This window comes from Talpa occidentalis, unplaced genomic scaffold (genome assembly GCF_014898055.3).
Source record: "Talpa occidentalis isolate TD23 unplaced genomic scaffold, MPIMG_talOcc4v2.1 talOcc4.5, whole genome shotgun sequence".
In the NCBI taxonomy this organism is placed as follows: Eukaryota; Metazoa; Chordata; class Mammalia; order Eulipotyphla; family Talpidae; genus Talpa; species Talpa occidentalis.
This window is the reverse complement of record NW_023604861.1, coordinates 13,165,374-13,191,670: the sequence shown is the minus strand read 5'-3', so window position 1 is coordinate 13,191,670 and position 26,297 is coordinate 13,165,374. Positions and strand designations below refer to the sequence as shown.

The 26,297-nt window shown below is 39.0% G+C and overlaps 1 protein-coding gene across 4 annotated transcripts in view; it reads left to right on the top strand.

Moving 5' to 3' along the window:
* The window catches only part of GPC5 (glypican 5), a 1,063,734-nt gene that overhangs the window by 25,671 nt on the left and 1,011,766 nt on the right, over positions 1 to 26,297 (top strand). For all 4 annotated transcript variants that reach the window (XM_054701627.1, XM_037528635.2, XM_054701628.1 and 1 more), the window contains exon 2: positions 20,214 to 20,375. In XM_054701627.1, the coding sequence (XP_054557602.1) occupies positions 20,214 to 20,375 (162 nt within the window). The remainder of the gene's footprint in view (positions 1 to 20,213; positions 20,376 to 26,297) is intronic.

Genomic DNA, 26,297 nt, shown 5'->3' with positions numbered 1-26,297 from the left:
GGCCCTCCCCACTTGTTCTTGCCTCTTTCCTCCCCTAGTCCCCATAACCTCAGTTCTAGAACTAGCTTTCTAGAGTGTATTAACCTGGCTTTATCAGACCCTTTGTTTGGTGTCTCTGTATTCCACATATAAGTGACACCGTTAAGGTATTTGTTTTTCTCCTCTGCTTTATTTCCCTTAGCATAATATCCAGTTCCACTCATCTTGGTGCAGATGGCAAGGGTTCATCTTTTTTTGATAGCTGAGTAGAGTAACATTCCATTGTTTATATAGACTATCTTTCTGATTCATTTTTTAAAAAATTTTTTTTAAAGATTATTTATACAAGAACCAGAGTACAGGCCAGATGTGTGGGAGGGTGAGAGGATTCACCAGAGACAGAGCGGGGAACAGAACAAGCAGACGGACTGAAATACACTGCTGAGGGGAGCAGCGGGTGAGACAGGAGAGGTCTGCTGCGCCAAGTGGGACCCTCGCTGGCCGGCTGGGATCGAGCTGGCGCTGCAGAGGTTGCGGACAGCTTCACAGCACTGCGCTCAACCGCCTGTGCCACCAGGGGAGGCCCACTTTCTGATTCACTTATTTGTATTTGGGCACTTGGTTATTCCCATGATTTTGCTATTGCACATCATGCTGCAACTAACATAGTTCATTACTTTTTGAACCCCATATCAATATCTAACATGTATCTCCCAATTTTACTTACCAAACATCCTGGTATTGGGTCCATAGTTTGCCTCCAGTGTCCTTCACCACAGACATCTCAGTAATTATCTTCTACTTACATTTTTCTATCCCAGGTCTGGATCAAAAAACTGGCATGTTCTTAATCCATGTCATCCAGTTATGTTCCAGAATGACTCTGCCATTCTATACCCAAGCATGGAGTTTGCATTCTCTTTTTAAATTCTGGGAGATTTTCTTGGACAGATGGCAGCATAAATAGTTTCAACATCCCATCTCCCAATATTCATAGGACTCTTCAAAAGGAAGTAAAAAAAAAAAAGAAGACTAGTTCATTTACATTGGAACTAAGAAAAACATCAGTGTATAACAAACTCAAGAGACTATTAGATGCCAAACAAGATCCCATGGATGTTGACTAGATGGGACAGGAAATATCCTATGTATGGGGGCACATTTCCCACTGCCAGTTGGTGGGACCTGAATAAGGAATTCCTTGACTGAGTTTTCCTCTTTGAGTTTTCTCCATCTGATCTGGCTTCCTGTCTGAGTAGAAAGAAGTCTGAGAGCAAGGCTGCTTGGTGTGTATAACCCAGAAGTGGCTGCAGACCAAGGAAAGCCTATTAGCAGAGGTTGTCACTCCAGTTTCATTTTCCAGGTGACTTCATAGCCAAATGACAATCTCTAATCTCTGCAGCCAAGCAGACTAAGAACTTCTAATTATCCTACATGGCCCTGGTTTGACCATAGGAGGAGAAATTCCAAGGCATTCAGAAAAAATAATAAAATGAATATCATGAAATCCATAGCAAGTCCAGTTTTATTCTTTTGTACTTCTCAGGCACTTGATAAGTAGGAAAATAAACTCAGGCTTTACCTCTGATTACAAGGAAGAGGCAATTGATACTTAAATAGGAGCATGGTGAGGAGCTTCTGCTTTGGGTTTCACGCTAGGCTTGCCTGGAGTTAGTGCTTTCAGAAGTAGATAAGCAGATGTACCTGGTAAGACTCACTTCTACATATTGATACCTTGTAAATAAAATGGCAGGTTTATTATATCATTTTTTATTTGCCACTTAATAGCAGTAAATGTGCTGTCTATTTCTTGAGGTATCCTATGATTGTCCCAAAGGCTCATGAGAAAAAATAAAATGTATATGTTTTAGGGCCTCCCCCGTGGCGCAGCGGTTGAGCGCTGGGTTGTGAAGCTGCCCGCGGCCTCTGCGGCGCCGGTTCGATCCCCAGCTGCTCCCCGGCCACCAGAGGAGGGTCCCACATGGTGCGCAGACCTCTCCTGCCGCCCGCTGCTCCCCTCAGCAGTGTACTTCGGTCCTTCTGCCTGCTCTGCTCCCCGCTCTGGCTCTGGTGAATTCTCTCACCCTCCCGCGCTTCTGACTGTACCCAGTGCATGTATAAACAAACAAACAAACAAATAAATAAATAAAACATGCCTCTATTAAAAATAAATAAATAAAAAAAAATGTATATGTTTTATACACACACACACATAAATATATAGTTAAGAGACTAGAAGAAGATAAAAAAGAGAACTAGTGCCCTTATAGAAAGGAAGGTGAATAATGTCAACATCATATTTTTCTCTAAGGAAACAAAAGAATCTATGCCATGGAGATATATTTTGAAGCTTAACTAAGTGTAGAACAAGAGAGTCGAAGAAAAGATTATTGAAAGAAAGTGATAACTATATAAAAAAGACATTAGAGATTTACATATTGAGATTTGATATTGATAATGCATAGTCATAAAAAAGTTTGTTACAAATGTTAGGGAGAAGACCATTTAAAGATTTAATGAGAATTTAAATATAAAGTGATAGGAATCTGAATACTAAAAGGATTCCCCAAATTTTAGGAAAATGTAATTAAGAATAGTAAATACTGAATCATCTTGATAAAATTTTGGAATGCCTGGCTAAGTATGTAATCTTATGAATATCCAGATTCTAGGCAGAAACTCATCACCTATGTTTTTGGTGGGGAGCTATAAGCTGCAAGTAACAGAAAATTTCACTTACAGTGACTTAAATGATAAGGTAATTTGTTACTTATTATTTCACATAATGAATCTCAGTGGGAGGCAGTTTCAGGGTTTAGTGATTTCAGTGAAATGATGATTGCTTATACTTGCTTCTCAGAAAATTTGGATTTTTTCCTCATTGTTCCATCAAGACTGTGGTAGTTCCAGGGGCTTCCCATGATGAATATAGCTACCTGAAAAGGGAGGGCAGGTCGGGATTCTTTTGGAAAGAGATACTTGGGGAATGGTGACTGGGCAGCTCATCAACCTAATCAACAATTTCTGGCACAGCAATAAAGATCAAAATCTAATCTGACTGATCTCAGCCTGGATGGTTGTTAGAAGACCACAGAGTAATACCCACAGACTGTTGTTAACAGAGACATAATGTATGAGTCATCAATTTTAATAACTATGTAAATTACCAGACAAGCAGTGAATCAACAGGAGAATTCTGGGATATAGAAGGAAATAAGTGTATCATCCATTTATCTCTCCTGAAAGATCTTTAGATAGACTCCACCAAAGAAAGAAGAAAGCAGACCAAAAATACGGTGACATCTTGAGATGAAAGAACTGGTTAAATTCTGTTCAACTGTATATTTTGAAGTAAATACCAGTGGTAATTATCATTACTGAGCAGAATATTGCTATTAGTGAAGGAAAAACAAAGAACAGACTTGATCAGGTATCAGCAAGGATTCAGTAAAAGAAGTGACAAGCGCTGGCATGCATATGTGTTACAGGTATTTGCCTTTTTGCAGTTGTGGCTGAGCAGTTTCTGGAAGGCTGCTGACTTCCTCTCTGATGCTGAAGTTAGAAGTTCTCGGTTGGGAAGAGGAGGTGGGTGTGAAATAAGCACAAGCTGAAATACACAGGCATAAGCTGGAGCCCACGAGGAGTAGAGACTGAAATCCACGTCAGGTTCTGTTGCCTCTGACCTTGAGGTCTAGCAGAAGACAAGACTCTTTGTCAAGTTGCTAAATATATGCCTGCCTGGCTCACGAGTCAAAGTGACTGAAGGAAGCGCCAGGGGAAGGTGGAGCCCTGGAAGATTCCCGCTGGCTGCTTACTCACACTCAGTAGGTGAATGAGCAGATCAGCACCTGTACAAGCTACAGAATGGCTAAGATGGCACTTTTGCCCTCCAAGTCTCCCAAAAGAACTTTTCTTCTGGTCACCATAATGGAAAATATGCAGAGAAGGGAATCCTAGGAAATGTGGACACATTGCAAGTCATCACATCAGGAGAGAAAAATCCAAACTCTGGTACTCATAGCTGGACTAGAAGAGATTGTTGGATTGTTTCATTATTATTAATTTTTGGAAGTGAGAATTATGGTGGCTTAAAAGCCTTTGTAAACCTTCCAAGCCTGAGAAGTAGGAAGGACAGATGAGTATGACTCTGAGAATGACTAAAGGCTTGCCTGCTGCTGCGTCCAGTGTCAAGAACGGAAAATCCCCGCCATTGCCACCATGCCTAAGAGAAGGCTGATGGAGATGCTGAAGGAGAAGAAGCCACAGGGGAGATCTGCAAGATTATCTGCTAAAGCTGCACCTCCCAGGACAGAGCCCAGACCTCAAAGTGCTAGCTTGCAGCACATGATGACATGGATGACGCCAGCCATTAACACTTGAATGGAAAAAACCCAAAATAGTGATTGCATTATTCTATTCATATAGCATTTAAAAAGAAACAAAAAAGTAATCTATGGTGTTAGAGTACTAGTTACCTTGAGTGGAAGGGAAAAGTAGCAAACAAAAGGAAGAAAGTTGTCCCTGGAATGATGGTTAGGTTCTGGTTTCATGCCTGGGGGTTGATCACAGCAGACATTTATTGTATGATAACCCACTAAGCTTTCTGGTTTATGTATTTGTCTACATGTTTATCATCTGTCAGTTAAAAATACAAGACTATAAACACCAAATGGTGGTTACCAAAGTAGAAGAGTAGGAATGGGTGAAGGGGGTTAACTTGCTAGTGGTGAATGGAGCTAGAACTTTGGTGGTGGGTGGTGTGAAGCTGTACTCCTAAGAGGTGTAGTATTGTAAACCAAAGGTTAATCAATCAGTTAGAAAAATCCCTAAATAAATTTCTTTTAAGTCCCTGCAAAGAAGGGAGAGATGGTACCCAAAGGGTGAAAGGGGAAAGTTGATGCTGGCAAGGATGCCAAAACAGACCAGCCCTGGAGATGCCAAGTGTGTCCTGTGCCTTTGTTGGTAACTGTGTACTTTTGGTGGCTGTACGGTTTGAATTATCATTTTTTTAAAATCAAGTTTAGTTATTTGTCAATACACAGAACACCTCGTTGTTGTCTTTTGGGAAAGCTCCTGTGTCACTAATAGGTCTCTGAAGTTGAATTGATGTGGGGAGGGAGATAAATCTTTTCTCTTCCACTTTTGAGACACTTTCTCTTGCTTCTCAGGAGGAGGGGTTCCTTGATGTTCACATGCATTAGCCACGTTGGCACTGATGCCTTATGGTGGGGAAAGGTAAAATTCATTTTTATGTCCTTTTGTTTCTCTCTACCTTCAGACTTGAGTCTCTTTAATCCAGAGAGACCTGGTGAGCCCTGTGGTGACCAGTGTGTCAGGCAATCTGGACTTCATTGTCACTACTGAAATGGCATCCCTCAAAAGGCAGTGGTTCCTTTGTTAGAGTTGAATCTTCAGATGGATAATTCTGTCATTTTTGTTTCATTTTCTGAATGTAAGGGTTGGCTTGCGAAATTTGTTGAACAGCATGCTGAAAATGAAATATCAGCCCTCACTCTAAACTTTCCCTGTGTACAACATCAAATGAGGACACCACTGGGCTTCAGAGTGATTTTCTGATTCTGTTAGTCTGTTGAAGAAGGAGCTGAAGTTATTGTACACTGTTAATGGTCTTCTGCCTGTGTCCTGTCTGAAGTATCATAATTGCTTATGGAAAGTATCTTTAATCAAGGTCAACACAGGTTGGCTTGGGAAAGCTTCTGTTTTATTTAGGAATGAGATATATTAAGCAGTATGTTTATGTAATTTCAGCATATTATTTGATATTATACAGAGTCTATATAAAGCAAATATTATACACTTCAAATTACAAGAATAGTATTTGGTGGAAAGGAGATGGTGGACATAAAAGAAAACACAAACTGTATTGCAAAAGATCGAAAACAAAGGAAATGGCAGTGAATCATGACATAAAACAAACGACAGATGTAAGCCCGCACACCTCTGCTACAAAAATGAGCCTAAATTCGGTAAACATATTTAGACACTCTCCAAATGGGTCTAAAATAGAATGAAACTCCGTGTTGTGTTTATGAGATATGATTGAAAGCCTGAGAAGACGAGGATTGATGGTGGGGGAAGATGAATTCATTTTTTGATATTTGCATATGAGATGCTTGTGCGATGTGTAAGTGGAAGTATAATGTATTCAGATCGATATGCAGCTCTAGTTTCAGGAAGCATCATTACTGGATATATCACTTTATGAGTCTTTTTGCATATAGCTGGCAGTGGGTACAATTGTCTAGGAGAAGGAACGTGGCATAGGAAGGGAAGGAAGACTTGAGGTCGTCCACTATGTAACTACTGAGCAGAAAATCGTCAAATTAAGAGGGAGAAGGAAAATCAGGTGAGTGGAGCAGGTGTCTCAGGAAAGCACCATCAACTGAATAGACTTTGGCTGAGAGGTGAAGCTAGAGAAGGCTTAGCAACATTAAGATCAGTGCTGTTGTTCAAAAGAGTAGGGACGGAAGAAATTGGAGCTTAGGGAGCTCCAGGTTGAATTTGTGAAGAGAACTAAGTCAAATCAATTGTGAATTAATTTCAGAAATCTTCAGTGAATGAGTTATTGTTGCATTTTAGGATGGTGGTGGTGACAACATAATTCAACCCGTATAATTCCTTTTTTAACTGAACGGTTGAGTCAGTAGATATTATTTTTTTATGTCTATTGCTGTATCATAAACTCTAGAATCAGTGTTATGAAACAACTATTGCCTGATAGAGTTTTGGATCATGAATTTAGGCAAAGTATGGCATATTTCTGCTACATGGTATCTGAGATCTTTGTTGGGAAGACTTGAAATCTGGGGGTGATTTGATGACTGGGGTCTGGAATCATTTGTAGGTGTCCTTACTCACATGTTTGATGCTTGATGTTAGCTGAATCTTGGGACCTCAGATAGGTGTTGGTGAAATATCTACACATAGGTCCCTTTATATGGTCTACAAGTGGGGTAGTTTGGAGATTCTCACAGTATGGTGTCTAGGTTACATCAATAAGTGTCTCAGGAGATAGAGTGTGGAAAGTGCCAAATTCTTAAGTCTTGGATCCAGAAACCAGCACAGATTCACTTCTACTGTATTTCATTAGTCAGGCAACCACAGAGTCCAGACTCAAGGAGTGGGGGCATACACCTGAGCTTTTGATGGAGAGAGTCTCAAGGAATTTTGAAGCCATGTTTTAAAATTGGTGAAGAGGTACGTAGAAAAGCCCAGAACTCAACTTCCCTGCATAACAAAAGTTAAGGAAATATTTGGATTTGTTGAAAGATTGTGACGAAAGAAGACTAGGTGGAGCCATGTGACAGTGAGGGAGGGATTATAAGAATAGGAATATTTAATATAAAATATTTGATTGTTGTGTTTCTCCTCTGTAAATTTCCTGTCTTCGTTCAGTATGTTCTGTCACACAGATACAAATGCTTTCTCTCCCCGCCCTTTTCCTGTATCTGTGCATCTATGCATCTCTATGTTTATGTGGTGGTGAGAAGTTAGGATTAGAAATGAGGGTGAAGAAATTGATGGGACTGGATTGTTAGGCTTGGCATAGGAGAAAGAAAGGACCAGCCTCAAGAGCAGAAATGCAGGTGAGAGCAAGAATTCTGTAACATCAGGAACTCAAATCTGGTCCCTCCAGAACCTGAGGCTCAGGAACATGAGCTGTCTTGAATAGGGTGTAAGATGGGGCTTTGGACTGACTTCTGCTTTGTGAGAGGGATGGACAATAGCAAAGAGCAGGGAGGAGAAGGCAAAATTGTCAGGTAGCAGAAGCCTCAAAAGAAAATGTACTTCCGCAGAAATCCCAGGAGGATATTGAACTCCCCACACCCCATCTTTGCTAGAAAGGTTTGAGATTCAACCTTCTGATGAGGAAGCGGAAGAGAGCTTCCTCCGTGGAGCACCACATTCTGGTTGAGGCATTGAGGAGGATGCACGGAACTGTGGTGAAGGGGATAGGGTCATAGTGATATCCTGAAGGTGCGATGAATGGGTCCAGGAGAGAAAGGTAAGGATTGTGTGACTCACCAGAGATGAACAGGTTGAGGTTGAAAGTACAGAAGAAATTCTAGAGAAGATTATAGTTTGAGAAGTGACCAAACAAAGCTAGGTTATGAGGCAAAGCAGACAGTCCAGTAGTTTCTTAGAATGTTGGTTGGTAGGTTTTAGCCCAGACTTCAGCTGTGACCTGGAGTTGGGCAGTTGCAGTGGGGGTGCTTGAGGAGAACATTTGATCAGTGCTCCTGTGATCTGGGGTCAGAGCTCCGTGTGACCTTGGCGCCTTGCTGTAACCTGCTGGGTGGTGGTCACTCTCTGGAGCCCTTGAGATAGTTGGGGAAACTCATTTTGAAATCTTTTAAAATGAAGTGATTTGGAGTATTTGGAATTTAGTGGAAACTATGTCATATCCTTATTCTTTTTTGCTCTTCTGAGCTTCCGAGTGTGCCATTGTGTTAGTCAACACATTTTAGTCTCTGAATCAGTGGCAAACCGCAGGCCTCGGGACAAATCTGGCCTTTGCCACTCATCTTTGTATTGTCTGTGGGGCAGAACAGTTGCCCCAGAGACTGTATAGCATATGAAGTTGAGCAGTTAAATGTACTATCTGGGGTTTTGCAGAAAAAAATTTCTCCCCTTTGCTCTACTTTCTTGTGTCTTCTCTACCTTACAAACACAGGCCGGATCTCCGTGTGTATTTCGCTCTTCTCTTAATGAAATGCAGAGTTCTTTAAGCCACTCCTTCTAGATCAGGCCTCCTGCCCTCTTGACTTCCAAAGTCCAGCCCGCCTTTCACATCTTGATTATTTCATTTCTCTAAGAGGATGTTGGTAAATAACCTGAGAAGGTTGGTTCTCACTTTCGCCTACCATTCTACACATCAGTGCTCTCTGTATAAGGGAGAAAGTAAAATAGAGTGAGCCCCCTATCTCGAGTCTCCATTTTGTGGGAATAAATTTTATTAAACTAATACCATGTTTTCCCACTAATAAGCATCTACCTGACAATGTAGAAACTCTGCCCCTGGTTGGTTGTCACACCCCCAGCAAGCAAAGCCATGAGACCCTGAGTGCTTTGCCTCTCCCCACTTCAGTTTCGCTCCCACTGTCGAGTGCTGTAGGGGTTGGCAGTCCCATGTGCAGTGGATTAGTGTCCTGTTGTGGTCTTTTGCTCCCTAGCATCCATCACAGAGTCCCACTTTGGTTGTCTTGGTCACTTGAAACTAAGTCACCCTCTGTGTCTCACACATGTGGTTGAGTGGGATGGACACAGCTCTAAGCTCCTGATGCTTTTGAATCCATCAGTGTATGTTTTGGCCACAGTGATTGTCCAGATATGGGCACATAAGTCATCAGACTCATTACATAACATGTAGAAAAGCTTGCTGAGACTTCCAGGAAAGAGAAACTTTGTCATCCGAGTGGTGTGGATTGAATCAGAGTAGGCATTTCTATAGTTGAGCCTGGAGTTTCTGGGATGCTTACCATGGAGTAACCAGGGTAAAGCAAAATCAAAGGAAGACAGAGTGGAATTACAGAGAGGAGGGAAGCTGATCTTGTGTGGAACTGTCTAAACAGCAGTGTCAAAGCTTGTCTAAAATTATATCTGATTATATTTAATTCTGAGCAAATTAAATCCCTTATGGTTTTTCCCAGTTTGAGTTGGATTTTTATTCATGAGCCTCAAAGTGAGGCTTTCAGTTTGCTTTCATGTGTGTTAAACAAACATGGTGGCAGTGGGGATTCCCTGTAACAGAACTGGTGAGCTGTCAAGTTATTGAGTTTATTTTGATATGTTGTTTATTTCTAGATGCACAGGGAAGCCCTCATGATTGGATTGGGACAATTTTGAGCGTTAGTCACCATCTGCTTGCCAGCCCACAGTTTCTGTCAGGCTTATTGGACTTGACTTTTAACTTGTTGCTTGATCCATCCTCTCCTGCTGCCCCCTCACTGAAGTATTAGCTTAGGCACTGTGGTCGTATGAAACATAAACTAATCTGGTCTAATAAAAAAGTGATTAAAAGTCTTTAGGTGCAGCTCACGGAACCCTGTAGTATGGGAAGTAATTGGGTCTCCGAAAAAGCATCAGTCCTTTTCTGTAATTACATAGTTCCGACTAATCGGAGAGCTCTGAAGGTTTTCCCCTTCTTTTTCTACTCTAACACACTTTGCTTTTTGTCTCCATGGTGAAATAGCATGGATATTTCACTCCTAAATTATATATATATAAAATAGCTATGATGGAGAACAGGCTAGACTTTTTGTTCCAATTTTAAATTCTCAGATGAAACAATCTGGTTGGTTCTGTTTGAGTCACATATTCAACTTCAATTCAACAGATTCTAATCACATGACCACATGTGCTGTCAGGGTCTCTTGTTGAGACTTCCAGAGAGCAGTTCTCAGAGGAAATAGGGGTTATTATGAGGTGGGCCAATCTCACAGCAACTGTGGCTTCTGAGTCATGATTGAGCTCTATTTATGGTGGGGCATTTTCTCACTTTCCCAACCCTCACTGGTCTTTAGTCCATAGTTGCATACATTAGTGGATGCAAATTGATCTAAAGGTAATACTTTTGCTAAATCGCTGAGAATCTGTTTTATCCCAGCTTGGAGGAGCTCTACCACATTTCATTTAGAGAAATAATGCCAATTGTTGGCTCTTGAGGTCATCTTTTAGGTGAGTTGGTGAAAAAGCAGTAGGACAATTTGGAGCCTTTTTTAAAACCGAGGGGGTGAGATTGCATTTCATTCTTTTAATCCCCCAAGTAGTCTTGAAGACTGTCCTGATGTTGCTGCTTGAGGTGCATCTGTTATTACATGCCTAGGCCTCTGTCTCTGAGCCTGCTGTCAGGTCACAGATTCACAACTCCTAATCTATGATTTCAAGTTTGAGAAAATGTTCTGTTTAGCATACTTTTTCTCTGCTTCATGGACATAAGTATGTATTTTCACATTAGAAATACTTGTTCATTTTTATAAAAGCAGGCTTTTTGAAGTGTTTTGTGTGACCATTAATCAGCCATGCTTGGAAATCAACTCTGAGTACATTATCAGCTGAAAGATCACTGATGTGGCTTGTATATCTGAGCAATAGCATCACTGTTCTCCCTGTGAATATTCTGTTGGCACTATTTGTCTGCATTTTTACATGGCCAAATGTTAATTTTTTTTTTGAATCCAGAACCATAGAAACTTGCCAATAGGTGAAACACAATACTCCTTCTGCAGATTTGTTTTCAAATTTCATGAATAATATCAGTATACGCTTTCATAGGGCAATGCCAGTATTCCGTAAATAAAAAGGATGAATCTGGAAATGACAGTGATACATTATTATATGAGGACTCATTGTAAAAATATAAATATAACAAATCCTATTTCTGATGGATTATTGAGCAAGTTTCTGATGTTCTCAGCAATATGTTCATCCTGGGTCTATAATTAAAACTATATAATTAATTTTAACCTATCATAGCGCCTTCCGGGGTTTCTTGCAAAATGTCATGCAGGTAAGGAGAACGGGAAGATGATCAGTGCTGCAGGAAAGACGGCTTGTCCTAGGCACAATGCTAGCTCTGTGCAATACTCTAGGAAATGTGGCCAGTGGCCCTTACTCTGTTGAAGCTTCCAGACTTGGGAGAGAAAACCAGAAATGAAAGAGAGTCCGTTCAAAACACAACAGAAAACGTTCAGGAAGGCATCAGCATGCAGGGGCTAGTCTGATCTTTTAGGAAACCCTCCCGGTCAGAGCTGGCAGAATTTAGAAGGGAATATGCTTTAAAACTGGCAGATAGGTTTGAGCACAGCAGTCAGTTGAACCGACCTTATAATTATTTCTTATAATTAATAGGATCCCAAATGCTATGCGATTACTCAGATAGTTGCTGTCTAGTTGAGTTGAGAAAATAACCCAAAAGATGACAGGCTTCTAGAATGTGGCTACCTTCTTCTGCATAGCTGGGGTCTGAAGGAGGTCTCTTCCTCTTTCAGACCCTCCCAGGACACCACTCTCTTCTACACCCTCCTTGCCCTGCCATTTATCCTTCTACCTCCCAGGACACCACTCCCAGGACCCTCCCCGGACACCACTCTCTTCTACACCCTCCTTGCCCTGCCATTTATCCTTCTACCTCACTGACTGCTTCTTCTCAGGCTCTTTTGAGGGGTTCCTCCCCTATTCCAGTTCACATCGCCATGCCTTTGTCTTGTGCAGTGGTTCTCATCCAGAGGTGATCCTAATCAAGGGGGACATGTAGTGATGTTTTGGTTGTCACGACTGGTGATGTGATTCCTGCCTCTTTCTCATCTTCCAAATCCCATGCAAGCTATCTGGGCCAGCTTCTACCTTCAGTATATAGCTCTCCAAATTAATCACTTCTTAATTGCTTTCACCCTAGTCCTAACTCCTGTTTGCAGTACAGAAGGACTGATTCTCAAAATTGCAATTAGCATGAATGCTTAAGTGTAAATCAAATGAAGTTACTCCGGTGTCTGTCATCACTGTAACAAAATTGCTTCCTTGTGTCCTACAGGGGTTATTGGAACCAACTCTTCTCCTACCTTTCTCCCCTTTCTTCACATACTGGGCCTCTTGCCCCCTCCCCCGCTTTTAATCTTTAGTTTTTAGTCGTTCGACTGTAATATGCTTAGGCATGATATTCTTTGTGTTTATTTTCTTGGGGGCTCAGTGAGCTTTTTAATTCCATTAATTTGTGAGTGTTACCAAATTTGGGAAATTTGCAGTCCTTATTTTATGGAGTATTTTGTCAGTTCTATTCTTTTTTGCTTTCTGGGACTCTAATCATGTCTATATTAGAGTTTCTGAAATTCTCCCCCAGGTCCTTGAGGTACTGTGCATTTGTGTATGTATGTATATTGTGTATGTATGTATATTTCCTTTAGATTATATATTTTCTTTTGATCTATTTCAAGTTCTCTAATATTCTTCTTAGCTGGGATGCTTACAGACTGCTCTAGCAGGCTAAGGTATGGATCAAGAGTTTTGGAATAAAAGGACACAGAAACATTAATTCAAAAGGGCACCTGCACCCCTATGTTTATAGCAGCACTATTTATAATAGGTAAGCTGTGGAAACAACCCAAGTGCCCAAAAATTGATGACTGGGTCAAGAAGATGTGGTACATATAGACAATGGAATATTATCAGCAATCAACAAAGATAAAACTCATGCCATTTGCAGCAACATAGATGGAGTTGGAAGGGATCATGCTCAGCGAAATAAGCCAGAAAGAAAAAGAAAAATACCGGATGGTCTCACTCATAACAGGAATTTATAAAACCTAAATAAGGGAGGAAAAAGAATAACTATAATAAAGTAAAAATCAAAATCAGCAAGCAACTATAAACCAATTGGGTGGGGAGGGGGGAGGAGGGAGTAGGATCAAAACATGGGGGTGGGAATTGTATGGGGACTACAACCAAGATGAAAATGCATTGTGCAAAAATGAAAAATGATGTAAAAATATATAAAATAAAATTAAATTGAAAAAAAGAGTTTTGGCATAGCATGTATAGAGAAATTGGTATTCCCTCTCTCTGGCCTTCCTTTTCTTGGTATTCCCCCTTATTTTCTGGAAGCTGAAATTACCTTGATCTCTGTCTTCTAATTCTTCAATCAGAAAAGATTGAATTTTTTGGTTGGCATTTTAGTCATTTTAGACATATGGTTACCTACCACAGAAGATGAGAAACTAACCTCATTAATTTCCCTTCTTCTGAATATTGACCCCCTTCTGTAACAGGGTGGTGCCCAGGAAAGGGGGAGGTTCCAGGTTTCCTGCCCCACCCAAGGGAGGGTGGAGCTGAGCAGGGAGAAGAAGCTGGAGAAGGGACTGAGGAAGGAGGGAAGCAGGATGGAGAGCCAGGAGGAGACCTGGAGGAGGTACATGGGGCCAAGAGACACGTGAAGAAACTGCGCTTGCCTTTTTGTCGTGGACTGGGTGACACAGATGTGGGTGAGAGACCCGTGGGGAGGTGACAATGGTGGTCTTTATCTTGATTTTGATTTTGCTCTTTCCTCACAGACTTGTCTGGCGATTTCTGATCCTTTTCTGTGGGTCCCCACTGGAAGATGCTTTAGACTTGTGGCAGGCTTTGGGGCCTTGCTCTGGGCCAATCCCGCTTGGGTGGACTTTTACCCATGAGGGGACGGGTAACTTTCAGTGCTTGATTTAGAAGCTAGATTCTTTGCTTTCCCGTATTGTTTACTAATTGTATTAAAGTTCCTTTTCATTAAAGTCTCATACATTTTGTGTTGATGGGGCGGATGGCAGAACCTATTTAGAGCAGGCAGGTTTGCGGAGTCCTGGGTGTCTCTCTCCCTGCCCTGTAACACTTGCAGAATCTTTCTTTTGTTCACCCCCTGGAGTTTCCCGGTCTGCTGTGCCATATGTGGGTTAGCTCCATGGCCAGGGATCGAACTCAGGCTGTAGTGGTGATAGTGCTGAATCTTAACTCCTAGCCACCAGGGAGGCCCCTGCACTTGGGGTTTTTATGGAGATTTCAGTATATATAGGCATAATGATTAATTCATTGGCCATTGATGATTGATTTATTTTTTTTTTAAAGATTTATTTATTTATGCATACAAGAGCTGGGGTACAGGCCAGAGATATTGGGGGGGGGGAGAGGATTCACCAGAGACAGAGTGGGGAACAGAATAGGCAGACTGACTGAAATACACTGCTGAGGGGAGTAGTGGGCGAGTCAGGAGAGGTCTGCTGGGCCATGTGGGTTGCTCCCTGGCTGGCAGGGAATGGAACTGGTGCTGCAGAGGCTGTGGATTGCTTCATAATGTGGTGCTTAACCCCTTGGGCCACCAGGGAGTCCCCTGATGATTGATTTAATCTCTAGCTTCTATTTCTTTCACCAGTGGGGAAGGAAGTGTGTGTGTGTGTATGTGTGACAAAGTTGGTTCCTCTGGCAACTGACCCCCATTCTTAGGCAATTTAAGGGTATTCTCAAAGTCATTTCATTAACATAGCGAAAGACATCTTTACATTTAGCACTTAGCAAATTGCAAGAATTTTAGGAGCTCAGTGCCAACAAAGGGGATGAAGGTGAAACAAGTATTTGTTATTGAAAATCATAGTATCACACAGCCCCAGCAGGCTAATAAAGTTCCTGAATCCTTTTGTTGTGACTGCTTAATTATTTGATAGCTTCCTTGCCATCAGGTGGACAAGATGTTTTCACTAGCCTGCCTCCTCTACTTCACTTGCCCTAGCCCTGGAATGAGGCATTTCTTCCAGAAGCACTAATTTGATCATCTGGGCAGGAGGGATGGCCGTTGCCACTTGCTTGCTTAGGCATTGTTTTCTGTTTTTTTTTCAGTGAGCCAGAATCCATATTTTTTTTTAAAGAAAAAATTCGTTGTAGTTTCAGCAATACTTCCAGTTTACAGAGTTTTACATAACATCTTCACACCTTTGTCTCTTCTCTTGCATACCAAAGAATCCTCATTTTCAAGGATATGGGTTAGAATTTGAATGTTTATTACTTGTTTCATCTCCTGTTACAGCCACACCATTTTGGTATAACATAACGTGTAGCTTTTGGAATTTGACTGTTTTCTCCTTCAAGGTATTATGTTATTGACAGTATCTGCTATCACTGTCTTTCTCCTCTTTACATTTTTAAATATTACTTTTATTCTTTCCAATTTTTCAGTTTTCCATCTTCCCTTTCTCTCAGAGCTTCACTTTTATGTGGTTGGCTCCTGTGTTCCTTGGAGTTTGTTCTTCACTGCAGTATCTTTTTCTTTCATCTTTAATTCTTTCCTGACTATAGTCAACTCTTGTCTGAATTTTCCTGATTCTGATTTGTGTTCTCTCATGTTCTATATCATTGTTTTTAGCTTGCTTTGAAATAGTACCGTTAAAGTTTTGATCTGTTTTCCCTCCGGGGGCCTTGTGTTTCTGACATGCCGTCTTTGTCTGTGAAGATGTTATTCTGCCTCCTTTTCCCCTTTTTTATTACAATAACTCTGCGTGTGATTTGACCTCAATATTTTCTTTGTTCCATTTATATGAAGTTAGTTTTTTTCCCCCTCAACATGTAGATTGAGAAGGACTACAGAATAGCTTTTCTAACTGTCCAGAACTTCCTCTTCTGTTGTTTCTGTGTAGTGTTTAAAAATATAGCTGCCTTTTTTTTTTTTAATTTCCTGGGCTTATTTCCCTTTCCACTTAGGTCTTAACTTTCTCTTTCTATGTCTCTTGGAGCCCTTTCCTGTTGAATTTTGACTCCCCTTCTAGAAGTTCTCTTCTGGATGGGGTGTCTGCCCTGGGAAGCAGCCTGCTGGATCTGTATTGGGAGTTGATGGGATCTGAATGTTTCCCTGCACGTTCATTCTGGTCTACCTTTTATTCTTTGCACACACCCAGTAGTGGTGCAGGCAGAACCCTTCTGGTTTGAGCTGCTGCTCTCAAGTTGGTCTGCTGTGTGTGAACTCCTGTTGGCTATTTTGGGGTTCTGCTGTCCTCACATCCTTCAGAGTTCCATTCTTTTACCTCCTGCCCATACTCTGATACTCTGATGACCTGCCACTCCAGCTGGTTTTTCCCCACCCCATTTAGATTTTGAACCTTGTCACAGAGCTTTGTTGTACTTTTTTTGATTTATTTTTTACTTTTCCCCTCTGGTTCTGGAGGGGATTAGGAGGTCGTGAAAACTATGTCACCACCAAGCTTCTAGAATGCCTCCCTGTGTTCCTATTTTAACATATTAAAAAAGCATGAACAAGCAGGTCGAGGGCTGTAGCAGTTTCTTAGGTTGAGAACAGAAAGGAAGATGGAACCAGTACTGCTGCTCCAGGAGAGAAATCAAAAAAGCCATCACAATTCTGTGGGAAGGCTGCTTGGGCAAAGAGCCTGCTGTTTCATTTTTAATTTTGTTTGTTTTCAGTGCTTTCCTTCTTGTGGGGTTTGATTTTACCATTCAGACACACCGCTGCTGCCCCTGAGTCTGGATTGAATACTCTTTCTCTTTCATAGTAGCTCCGTGATGCTGTATTCTTTGAAGCCAGGCTTTGAAATATTTGCAAAATGTCTTGTTACCATGTCATATCTATTTAGGTTCATCTGGCTTTACTTTGTTATGATGCCTGTTCTGTTTACAATGCAACAACTGCCGACTGGGCTTTTTATCATCAAGCCTGTTACTGTGTCCTCGGTGCTCAGGCAGTGAGCAAAATGTAAGATATGTTCCTTTCCCTGAGGAAGACAAGTTCATCTTGTCTGCCTTTTGGATAATACAGGAAGCAAGGGAACTAGTTTCTTAACGACCAACTCTTTTCCTCCTCCACTGACACCCCAAGACTCTAAGTAACTTGAGTGTATTTTGTAGTTGACACTGATGAAGATGTTCAGCCAATTAGACATAAACCAGATATTTGAATTATAGTCTTGATTTAGAGTTTCGCTCTTTGTCGTCATTACCAACTTCTACGATTCTAAATTAAAGTCTGGATTAATCAATGCAGATCCTCATCAACCCGAGGAACGTATTTGCTCTAAGTGGTCTAAATTGCTCCCATGCTTATTCAGAGTTGCTGTCACTCCCACACTATGTTTAGGACAACAGTCGAGGTAATTTGTGCCATCTTTCTAAATGTTCTTTCGACTGTTTAAAATTGGGCAAAAAGGCAAATAGCTGCTCTATAGCTTTTATTTTACTGATTTTATTTTCAAGGAAAACTCCTTGGATGGCTCCTAACTTAAAATTTATTTTCTTCCCAAGCAGATGACTTCTTTCCAAACTGAAAGCTAAGTGGCCAGTTATATCTGTAGGCAAATCTATAGATTTAAAACCGTTGTTTCTTGTCAGTAGAGTGATTGTGAGGCAAGCAGCTTGGGATTCACTTTGCCTGTTTCCAAAGACCAGCTCCCCGTTTTGTAATATAGTATGGGACACTGGGCACTTACAAAGCCTCTTCAATGTCTCCGTTTCCTGATATTTAAAGTGTGGTCCAGGAAGGATACCTATCTATAGGGTTAATGTAAGGATTAACGGAGATAATACGTGTGACCTCAGCTCTTGGTTTACTGAGTGAAAATGGAGTGTTTATTATTTGTTATGCCCTGTGCTGCACAGCTGCCATGTGACAATGATTGGTAATTGGTAATCACATTAAGGACTATAACACTGCTGTTTTGAAAAGTGCAATACATGGTTGAAATAGTCGGAGAGGACATTATAGGGATGAAGTTGTCTAGGAGGTTAAGGACAAATTTTGTCGGAAGACTGAGTTAAGATTTAAAGGGGAAAAAAAAAAAGATTTAAAGGGGAATAGGTTGAATGAATTAGGTGACAGTTGAGTTGACAGTGGCTAAGCACATGGAAGACAGGAGTGTCCCAGACAGAGAGAAGGGGGTAGAGAATGATTCTGTGGCCAGTGGAAACTTAGTGAATGTGAGGAACTGAAATAAAACCAGTGTGTGAAGAGTACTATGAAGCAGGTTCCCCTGCAGTGAGCAGAGTGGGACAAAAGGAAGGTATGATCACAATTTGGGGCCTTTTGTTAGGCCATGCTTAGAAAAGTGATCTAACAAAACAGTGTTAGGTATCTATTTGAATTCTGGATTTTGCAGTGATCCATTTTTATTATTGTTACTATCATTTTTATTCCTTAGCAGTCTTTCCCATACTAAATATGTTTACTTATAAACTTTAATACTTGCTCATTTGTGCTTTGCCCCAATCTCTATTTCTTGTTCTTCTCTAAATACTAATTCCTCAATTCTTCCATTTAGGAATAAAGCTGAGAAGATAGCTTTGTTTTCTTTCATTCAGATTACTGTTTGAAGTGGAATTTGCTTTTGTATAATTTTAGGCAAACAATTGCCAAAAAGTTACCTGCTGCAATACATATAAATATTTTATGCTTCTTTGCCTTTATGAAAAACTCAAGCACTGTTGTTGTCTGTCTAACTTAAGCGATAGTCAGAATTATTAGAAATTTTGGTGTCTTGGGTTGGCAGGAAACTCTGACTACAAATATTTTGCTGTTATCCAGGAACAGCTTTTTGGAATCTGAGGCCTGTGTGGAAAGTAGGAGGAGTTTAGAGGTGGCTGTTCTCTGTGTGTGTGCGCGTGTACACACATGCATATTTTATATCTTCTGGTCTAAAATTGGTCAAAGGAGAGCTCATGTGGGAACAGTGGAACATCCTGAAGATCAGGGGCCACAACTGTTATTTCTACTTAAATATGGAATAACTCATTATATTAAGTCCTGCATGTACAATTGTCCTGAAATTACCAAAAAAAAAAAAAAAAAACCCAAAAAACAAAAATCAGGAGCCTTGGGATGCCCTGGGGTGCTAACCCCATGATGGCCCATCAAGGCATCTTCTCAGACGCTTCCATGCCCCATGCCTTTCCCTTTGTTTCTCTAGCATGCCCATGAGGTATAAAGGAGCTTGCCAAACAGGAAGAGAATTGTGAATCATATTAGCAATATTTTAATGTGAAGTGTACACTGATATATATATATATATATCACATTTCATGGTTTGCATCTTCCCAGTGGTTTTCTGAATAAGTTTTAAAACCAGAAAGTGCTTTTGTTGGTAAGAATTGTCTCTAGCAAGCAAGGTGATGTGTAAAATTTTGGTTGTTGGGTTTGGGCCCATGGGGGTCTTAATCCCCATCATATCATTATTCTGTTAATCACTTATTCCACAAGAAGCACAAATGTAATAAGCTGAAAAATCAGGTCAAGTTATTTTGCCTTTATCTGATGACTGAATTCCATTTTGCTTCCTCTAGAGAAGAAATTGTTTTAACTTATATATAGCTTCATAACATATTTATTTTAAATAATTTTTGCTGAATTGATAAAATAAGCAAAAAGAAAATTTAGCTCTGCACATACCTAATATTTAATTGGATTTCTATTATGTAATCTATTTGTTAGTTATTGGTAATTATGTAGTTGAGTGGACGTGCTTAATATTTGATTGAAAAGTTAAAAAGATGTGAGCGAAGAGTTCATGGTTGAGGATATCTTGGCTTAATGGACTTAGATACATCTTCCTGTAGTTCCCTGTAGGAACTAAGTTCTCCCCAGTAAATTAATTCCTCCCGGAGGACAGAACCCCTTATGTGCATTGCTGATACTTGAGCTGTAACACATAATATCTTCTCAATGAACAGGTCATTATTCTGAAAAAATATTATATGTGTTCCAGGGCCTGATCTTCAGGTTTGCATATCCAAAAAGCCTACATGTTGCACCAGGAAAATGGAGGAGAGATACCAGATTGCAGCTCGCCAGGATATGCAGCAGGTGCTGCAAACAGCCAGCTCTCCATTGAAGTCTCTAATATCTCGAAATGCAGCAGCTTTTCAAGGTAAATGTACCGTGTGTTCTGAAATCAAGCCTTGTTATGTGATTGGCCTATTATCATTATTCTCTAAACCCGGCTGGGTTTACTTCTTTAGCTTTGCATATTATTCTGGTATAAAATGAGGTTTTGGTTTTGTCTGACCTTCCAAACTTGGGTCTGAGGTCACCCTCGGGCATATAAATATATGTACTGGGTATACTGTTATATTAATGAAATGATCCTTGGGGATATAGACCTTTCTGGGGTCTTTCTGATCTTTCAGTATTCTCCTCCATGGTTGTACTTCAGTGTGAACAGATACAATTAATAGATTTAATTAAACTATTGCCCTACATAAAATTTCATGGCTTTTAACTGGGTAGTTATAAATGTATATTTTTGAAGTGTGTTTGTTTATTTGTATCGAAGGAATATTGCATCATACCCTTATATATAAGTTTCGGGTGTGTATCACTCTAAATCGGTATGTGTGTATTCTATAAGAAGTTCACCACTAAAAGTTCTGATTTGAAGAAATACTTGCCTAATTCCTCCCCACCCCTGCAACCTCATGTGGTTTTATAGGAACGCCAGTATGATACATCAAAGTTCAGACAAGTCTGATAAATAGTAAAATAGGAAACATTAATTGGATATTTTTAAGGGTCAGCTACGATCAGAACTCAACCTTAATCCAAACACTATGTTCAGAAATAAAATTAATGGGCTATAAAATTATAAAGCATATTGGAGAATAGATGATCTTTTTCTTTATTTTCGTCATCTCCTCTATAAAATTCCTTATGACTACAATAAAATAGCTTAATTTATTTTTCCTTCTATGAAGTATTAGTATTCTGTATATGAAATGAATGAAAATATCTAGATTATACCGCTATTCAAACAAATTTATTGCTTTTGTTCAATACAAAATATAACTTCATTTTTTAATGAGTGTAATAATGTCATTCTATTTAAACTGTGCTTTGTTTACATACATAACTAAATCACAAAGCTGATTAATTTTTAAAACTACACTTAAGTAAAATAAATGCAATAAGTCAGGATAAAATTTGAGTTAAAATGTAGTTCATGATGAATTGATGTTGTTTTTGTAGAAGCCATGGAATGTCAGATTTTAAGATGTTATTGATTCAGTGATTTTAAAGATGTCTTAGAAAATAACGTTATTTCTGTTATGGGATTTATTCATGTGATGGAGGAGAACATATCCATATGTCTTTTAGGCAAGCTCTGGTAATTTGAACTGGCTGAACTGAAGGACTTTTACCACCCACAGAAAATGATGTCATGATATTTTTCTCATGGAAGTGATAGCTTGTACAATAGGGGAAACGCATTTTAGAGATCAAGAAGCAGTGGATAGATTTGACCAGAGTAGGTATGTGGGTGGGGATTGTGGATCATGTGTTTGAAAACTTGAGCTGGATTCACCTTGAAGAAGACTGAAAATATTGGCTGGAGTTTGAGAGTGTCACTAATATTTTTAAACAGGGAAGCTCCATTATGATTTCTTCTCTTATTGTCAAAACCTAATCCCTCCCAAGTGAGGATATGTAGCAGAAGATGATGACAAATCAAATCTACTTATCTTTGAGTAGCAATGTTAACTGTATAAGGGAAAGACAGTGCCAGCAGTTACTAATAACACATAGGCATTCAATGAATGTTTGTTGAACATTTTCTTCTGTCTTCAAGAATAGTGTAATGCTTTTTACATCTTCTTGGCTAAATTGACCAAGATAGAGCAAATCTAGTTCAAAAGCTAAAATGGAAATCCTGGAAATTTTAGGCTTTCAAAATGGGTTTAGGTTGCTGAAGAGTTTGGGAAATATTGCTGAGAACTTGGTGACAGCAATCTAAGTAGTAGAAACACATGGGCTTTCTCTACCCACCAGAGTGTCAGATAATTTTAGATATATTTTTATTTTTTTATTTAATAAATTGTGCCTTTTATATCCAGTAGGTTGTGTTTTGCTATTTATTTTAATATTAATTATAAAAAACAAAAGCTAGAGCCTTTTGTTAAAGCACATTTAACAAAATGTGATTTGTTAAAAAAGCTGTCCATTTTCTTCTTTGGTAATATCAACTTTCATTTAAGAATCATGAGAAAGCAATATAAATTTATAAGAAATTTACCTAATGACTAACTTTACTGGAACACATTCCCTTACAAGAAGAATATCTACTTTTAATTTAATGAATAGGATAAGTAGTTTTAGTCTCGTCTCCATAAAAAAGCAAGTTTAAAATATATATGCTAAAAGCAATTTGAGAGATCACTTTTGCATATGATAATGGAGCTGGCTACTTTATCAATAAGTAAAATGTTCTCTGTCTAGTTTCTGTACCATCAAAATATCTGAAAACAATTCAAAGTCTTTATTTTTTTGAGGAAAAAGAAAACAACACATTTTATTGGGAAATTTAGTCTGCTGGGGAGAAATTTAATGGGGAAATTAGTTCACTTCTCAAGTGATATAAGTAGATTTGCTCCATTTTGATCTTTGATTGCATTCATAGTTTCTACTTCAACAGGATTCACCTTTTTGTGTGACATTTGGGTTATAAGACACTTTGGAGTGGAGGTAGTATGGTGTCTGCTCTCATGGAGCTCATGGGATCCCATGTGAGCATGTATTTGAACTAACCCTTTGGATATGGCCTATGGGGACGACTGTTTGGGTTTGTGGCTTTAGTGGACCCACACTACTGGGAGATGAAGGCCTGGAGGTTGGGAATTGCTTAGGGGAGAGGGACAGGTGCTGGCAGCTGGTGCAGGAAGAGGGAAAGTTATTCTGTGCACAACCCACCTTCAGCTCTGGAATTCAGCACTCAGAGATACCTGGTCTGAATTAGCCTACTGGGATGTGCTTCCCTTTCATTTTTCCCTTAAGGAATTTCTTTGTTTCAGATTTTATGAAAATAAACAAAACAGCCAAACAAAAATCTGTTTTTGGAAAGGCCCATGGTTAAGACCTAGGGTTTCACTATATCCTAAGGGCAGTCATTCACGCAACATTTTCTAAGATGCAGGGAACAAACCACTATCCCTGTATCTGTTGCTGTTCAGAATTAGTGGTGCTGTTTGCAGAGAGGAACACTGGCTTTGTCACAGTGCAGATAATAACTGTTCTTCATTTTCAGGGATTTAATACTGTTCTTCATTTTCAGGGCCTTAATAATGTTCATGAATAAAGCAGAGCAGCCTGTGATAATGTAAGAGTTTATTTCCTTTCAGCTGTTTTACCCAGAGTGTGGCTTTTCCTGCTTGAAGACTATTTTGGAAATATTTTTTATAAATGTTTTATTCATTTATACACTAATGTGTGGAGTGATTCAGGAAGAAATAGAGCAAGTTGACAGAGACTATGTCATCTACTGTAGAAAAGGAACTCATCCAACTTTCAGACTTGTCAGTTTTGATCTCAAATGAGATGACATAGTTTAGGTTTTTAAATTTAAATTATCCCATTTTCAGAACCTCAAAAGTGAAATGAAGGAACACTTTGAAAAATGCTATTATAAACTTGTGTTTTGCTTAAACATTGGGTGATAAGGTTAAGGAAAAAAAATCTTCCTTCAAAGGTATACCTTTTCCTATTTTTTTCATTTTCAAATGGCTCACATAATTCTAAAATATATGGTAGATCTAAGTCTTTATTCTGGAAGTTTCCACTTACATATGGCATTTAAAAATGTACATTACTACAATAAATGTACATTACTACTGGGTGATTAATGATATTTAGAATAGTAAAGATTTAATATTTTTGTTTATGATTTCATTCTTTTGGTGTATTAAATATTTATACCTTGATTGTAAGTACTTAAAAGATTGGCAGGTTTGCTGGGTTAGATGTTAGATTTATTAATTTCATAAAAAGTTCCTGTTTTCAGTGAAATGTAGGGCTATATTAAAAATTAAATATAACTTATAACAAAGGAGAATTAAGATTGTTGATATAAAATGGATTTTCTTCCCTTAAACTAAAAGATATGACTCTCTGTAAATTGTACAGCGAGTGAACAGCTCCTGTAAAACTAGTGTAAAATGATAGACACATACATACGTATATAGTCAAAGAATGTTTGAATATAATAGTGTCTGAGGGTATAAATAGATTTATACAAATGTTTATAATATTAAGCATGGAATACATTAATTTTAATTTGTTCACTTTAACTGTTTTTTTACAGAGGTGGATAATATTTATAATTATTGCCTCGGAAAGTATTATGTGGGAGGTTAAGGCATAATGTCATTTCTAGCCAAGAATCACCTGATCAAAGCTCAAGAGTAAAGGAACAGGTCGCCTTAGGCTGGCATTGTTGAGAGACTTGTTTGTTTTCCTTTGGTAGGTACCTAGAGCAGATACTCACATATGTAACTGAATCCATGAATGAATGAATGCTCCTCAGTAGGAAGATGGTCCTGAAATAAAATGACAGATTCTCTCCCTCCCTTTGCCCCTTTGCTTCCATTTCTCCTTCAGCCTTTCTCCTTTTACTTCTTTTTTCCTTTTTCTTTACTGTTTGTCTCTTCTTTTTTCCTCTTTTGATGCATTTAATATGTCCATTGAGTGCCTAGTAGATGCCAGGACTGTCCACACAGATTGTACAGTGTCCTAAGGTTAGCTATTGTATTTTTCTTGGTTTTTTCAAACTTCCAGTATGCCAACATCTGATTATCGATTTTATAAACTAAAAAGGAATGTTTTTGTCTGTGGCATTCCAAATATGATTGCATTCTGTCCCTCTAGTTTTAAATGGACAGTGTGTGGTTTAGTGTGCTAGCTCACACAGCAGTTACCAATGCCTTTGTCTTTATCCAACTGTCCTTTATCTCTGAAATATTAAAAATCATTTCTTTTGAGTCTGTGCCAGCAGGCTGCTATTAGTTATGAAAATGGCTAATCTTCTTATATGATAGATAAAAACTGCAAGAGCTTAAGTTATATTTCATCTGAAAATAAAGTTTGCTTTGTGTGAAGCATGATTGATAGTGGGAAATTAAGTATGTAGACTAAAGATTAGCTTTACTTATCCAAATTTCTTTTGTAAATTTTGAGGAGTAAACTTTTAGTTGTGTTAATTCTGGTTGATGATAGATCATGATAATTTTACATCTTGGTATAGTAATCTCACTTAGAAAGCATATTAACCTGCTCATAGTAGCTAAACAGTTCTTTCCTGATTTTCTATGACACATTTTTAGGTAAATCTTTTCTATGTGAGAACTGTACACACATAGACTGTTTTATCAGATTGTTTATCATTCTGTTATATTTATATTGGCTTAATCTTGTTTTGGCATAAGTGATCACAGGGAGTGATTATAAAAACTACCTTGATATGGAATAAAGGACAGGATATATGGGAGATCACAACTAGCTGTGTTTGCGATTTATCTCTTTCTCTGTCTGTCTCTTATTCATCCACATAATTTGATTTATAAAATATCTTTTTTGCAGATTTGCAACCTCTGTTCATTTTCCTTTTGGTGGACAAATCAATAATTTCAAAACTTATTTTTGCACTTATAACTTGCAGTGAACATTCTTGTTCATGTCTCCATGGATACATGTTTTCCTAGGGCTTATACATACAATTGAAATTGTGACTTACAGGCTGTGTACACAGTCAGCTTCATGACATATTGCTGCATTGTTACCTTAAGGAGCTGAGCCAATTTAAACTCCCACAAGTAGTTAATGTACTTTGTTATTGTTCCTCATCCTTTCCAACTCTTGCTACTGTCATATTTTAAAAGATTTTCTGGGCCAATAGATATGAAATGGTATCTTGTGTTCAAAATATATCTTCAAAATATGTGGCTCCTTGATTATAAGGGAGTCTAGATATCTTTTTCTCAGAAGTTCTTTCCGTGTCCTTTACTTTCTTTAATAAATATCTCAGATG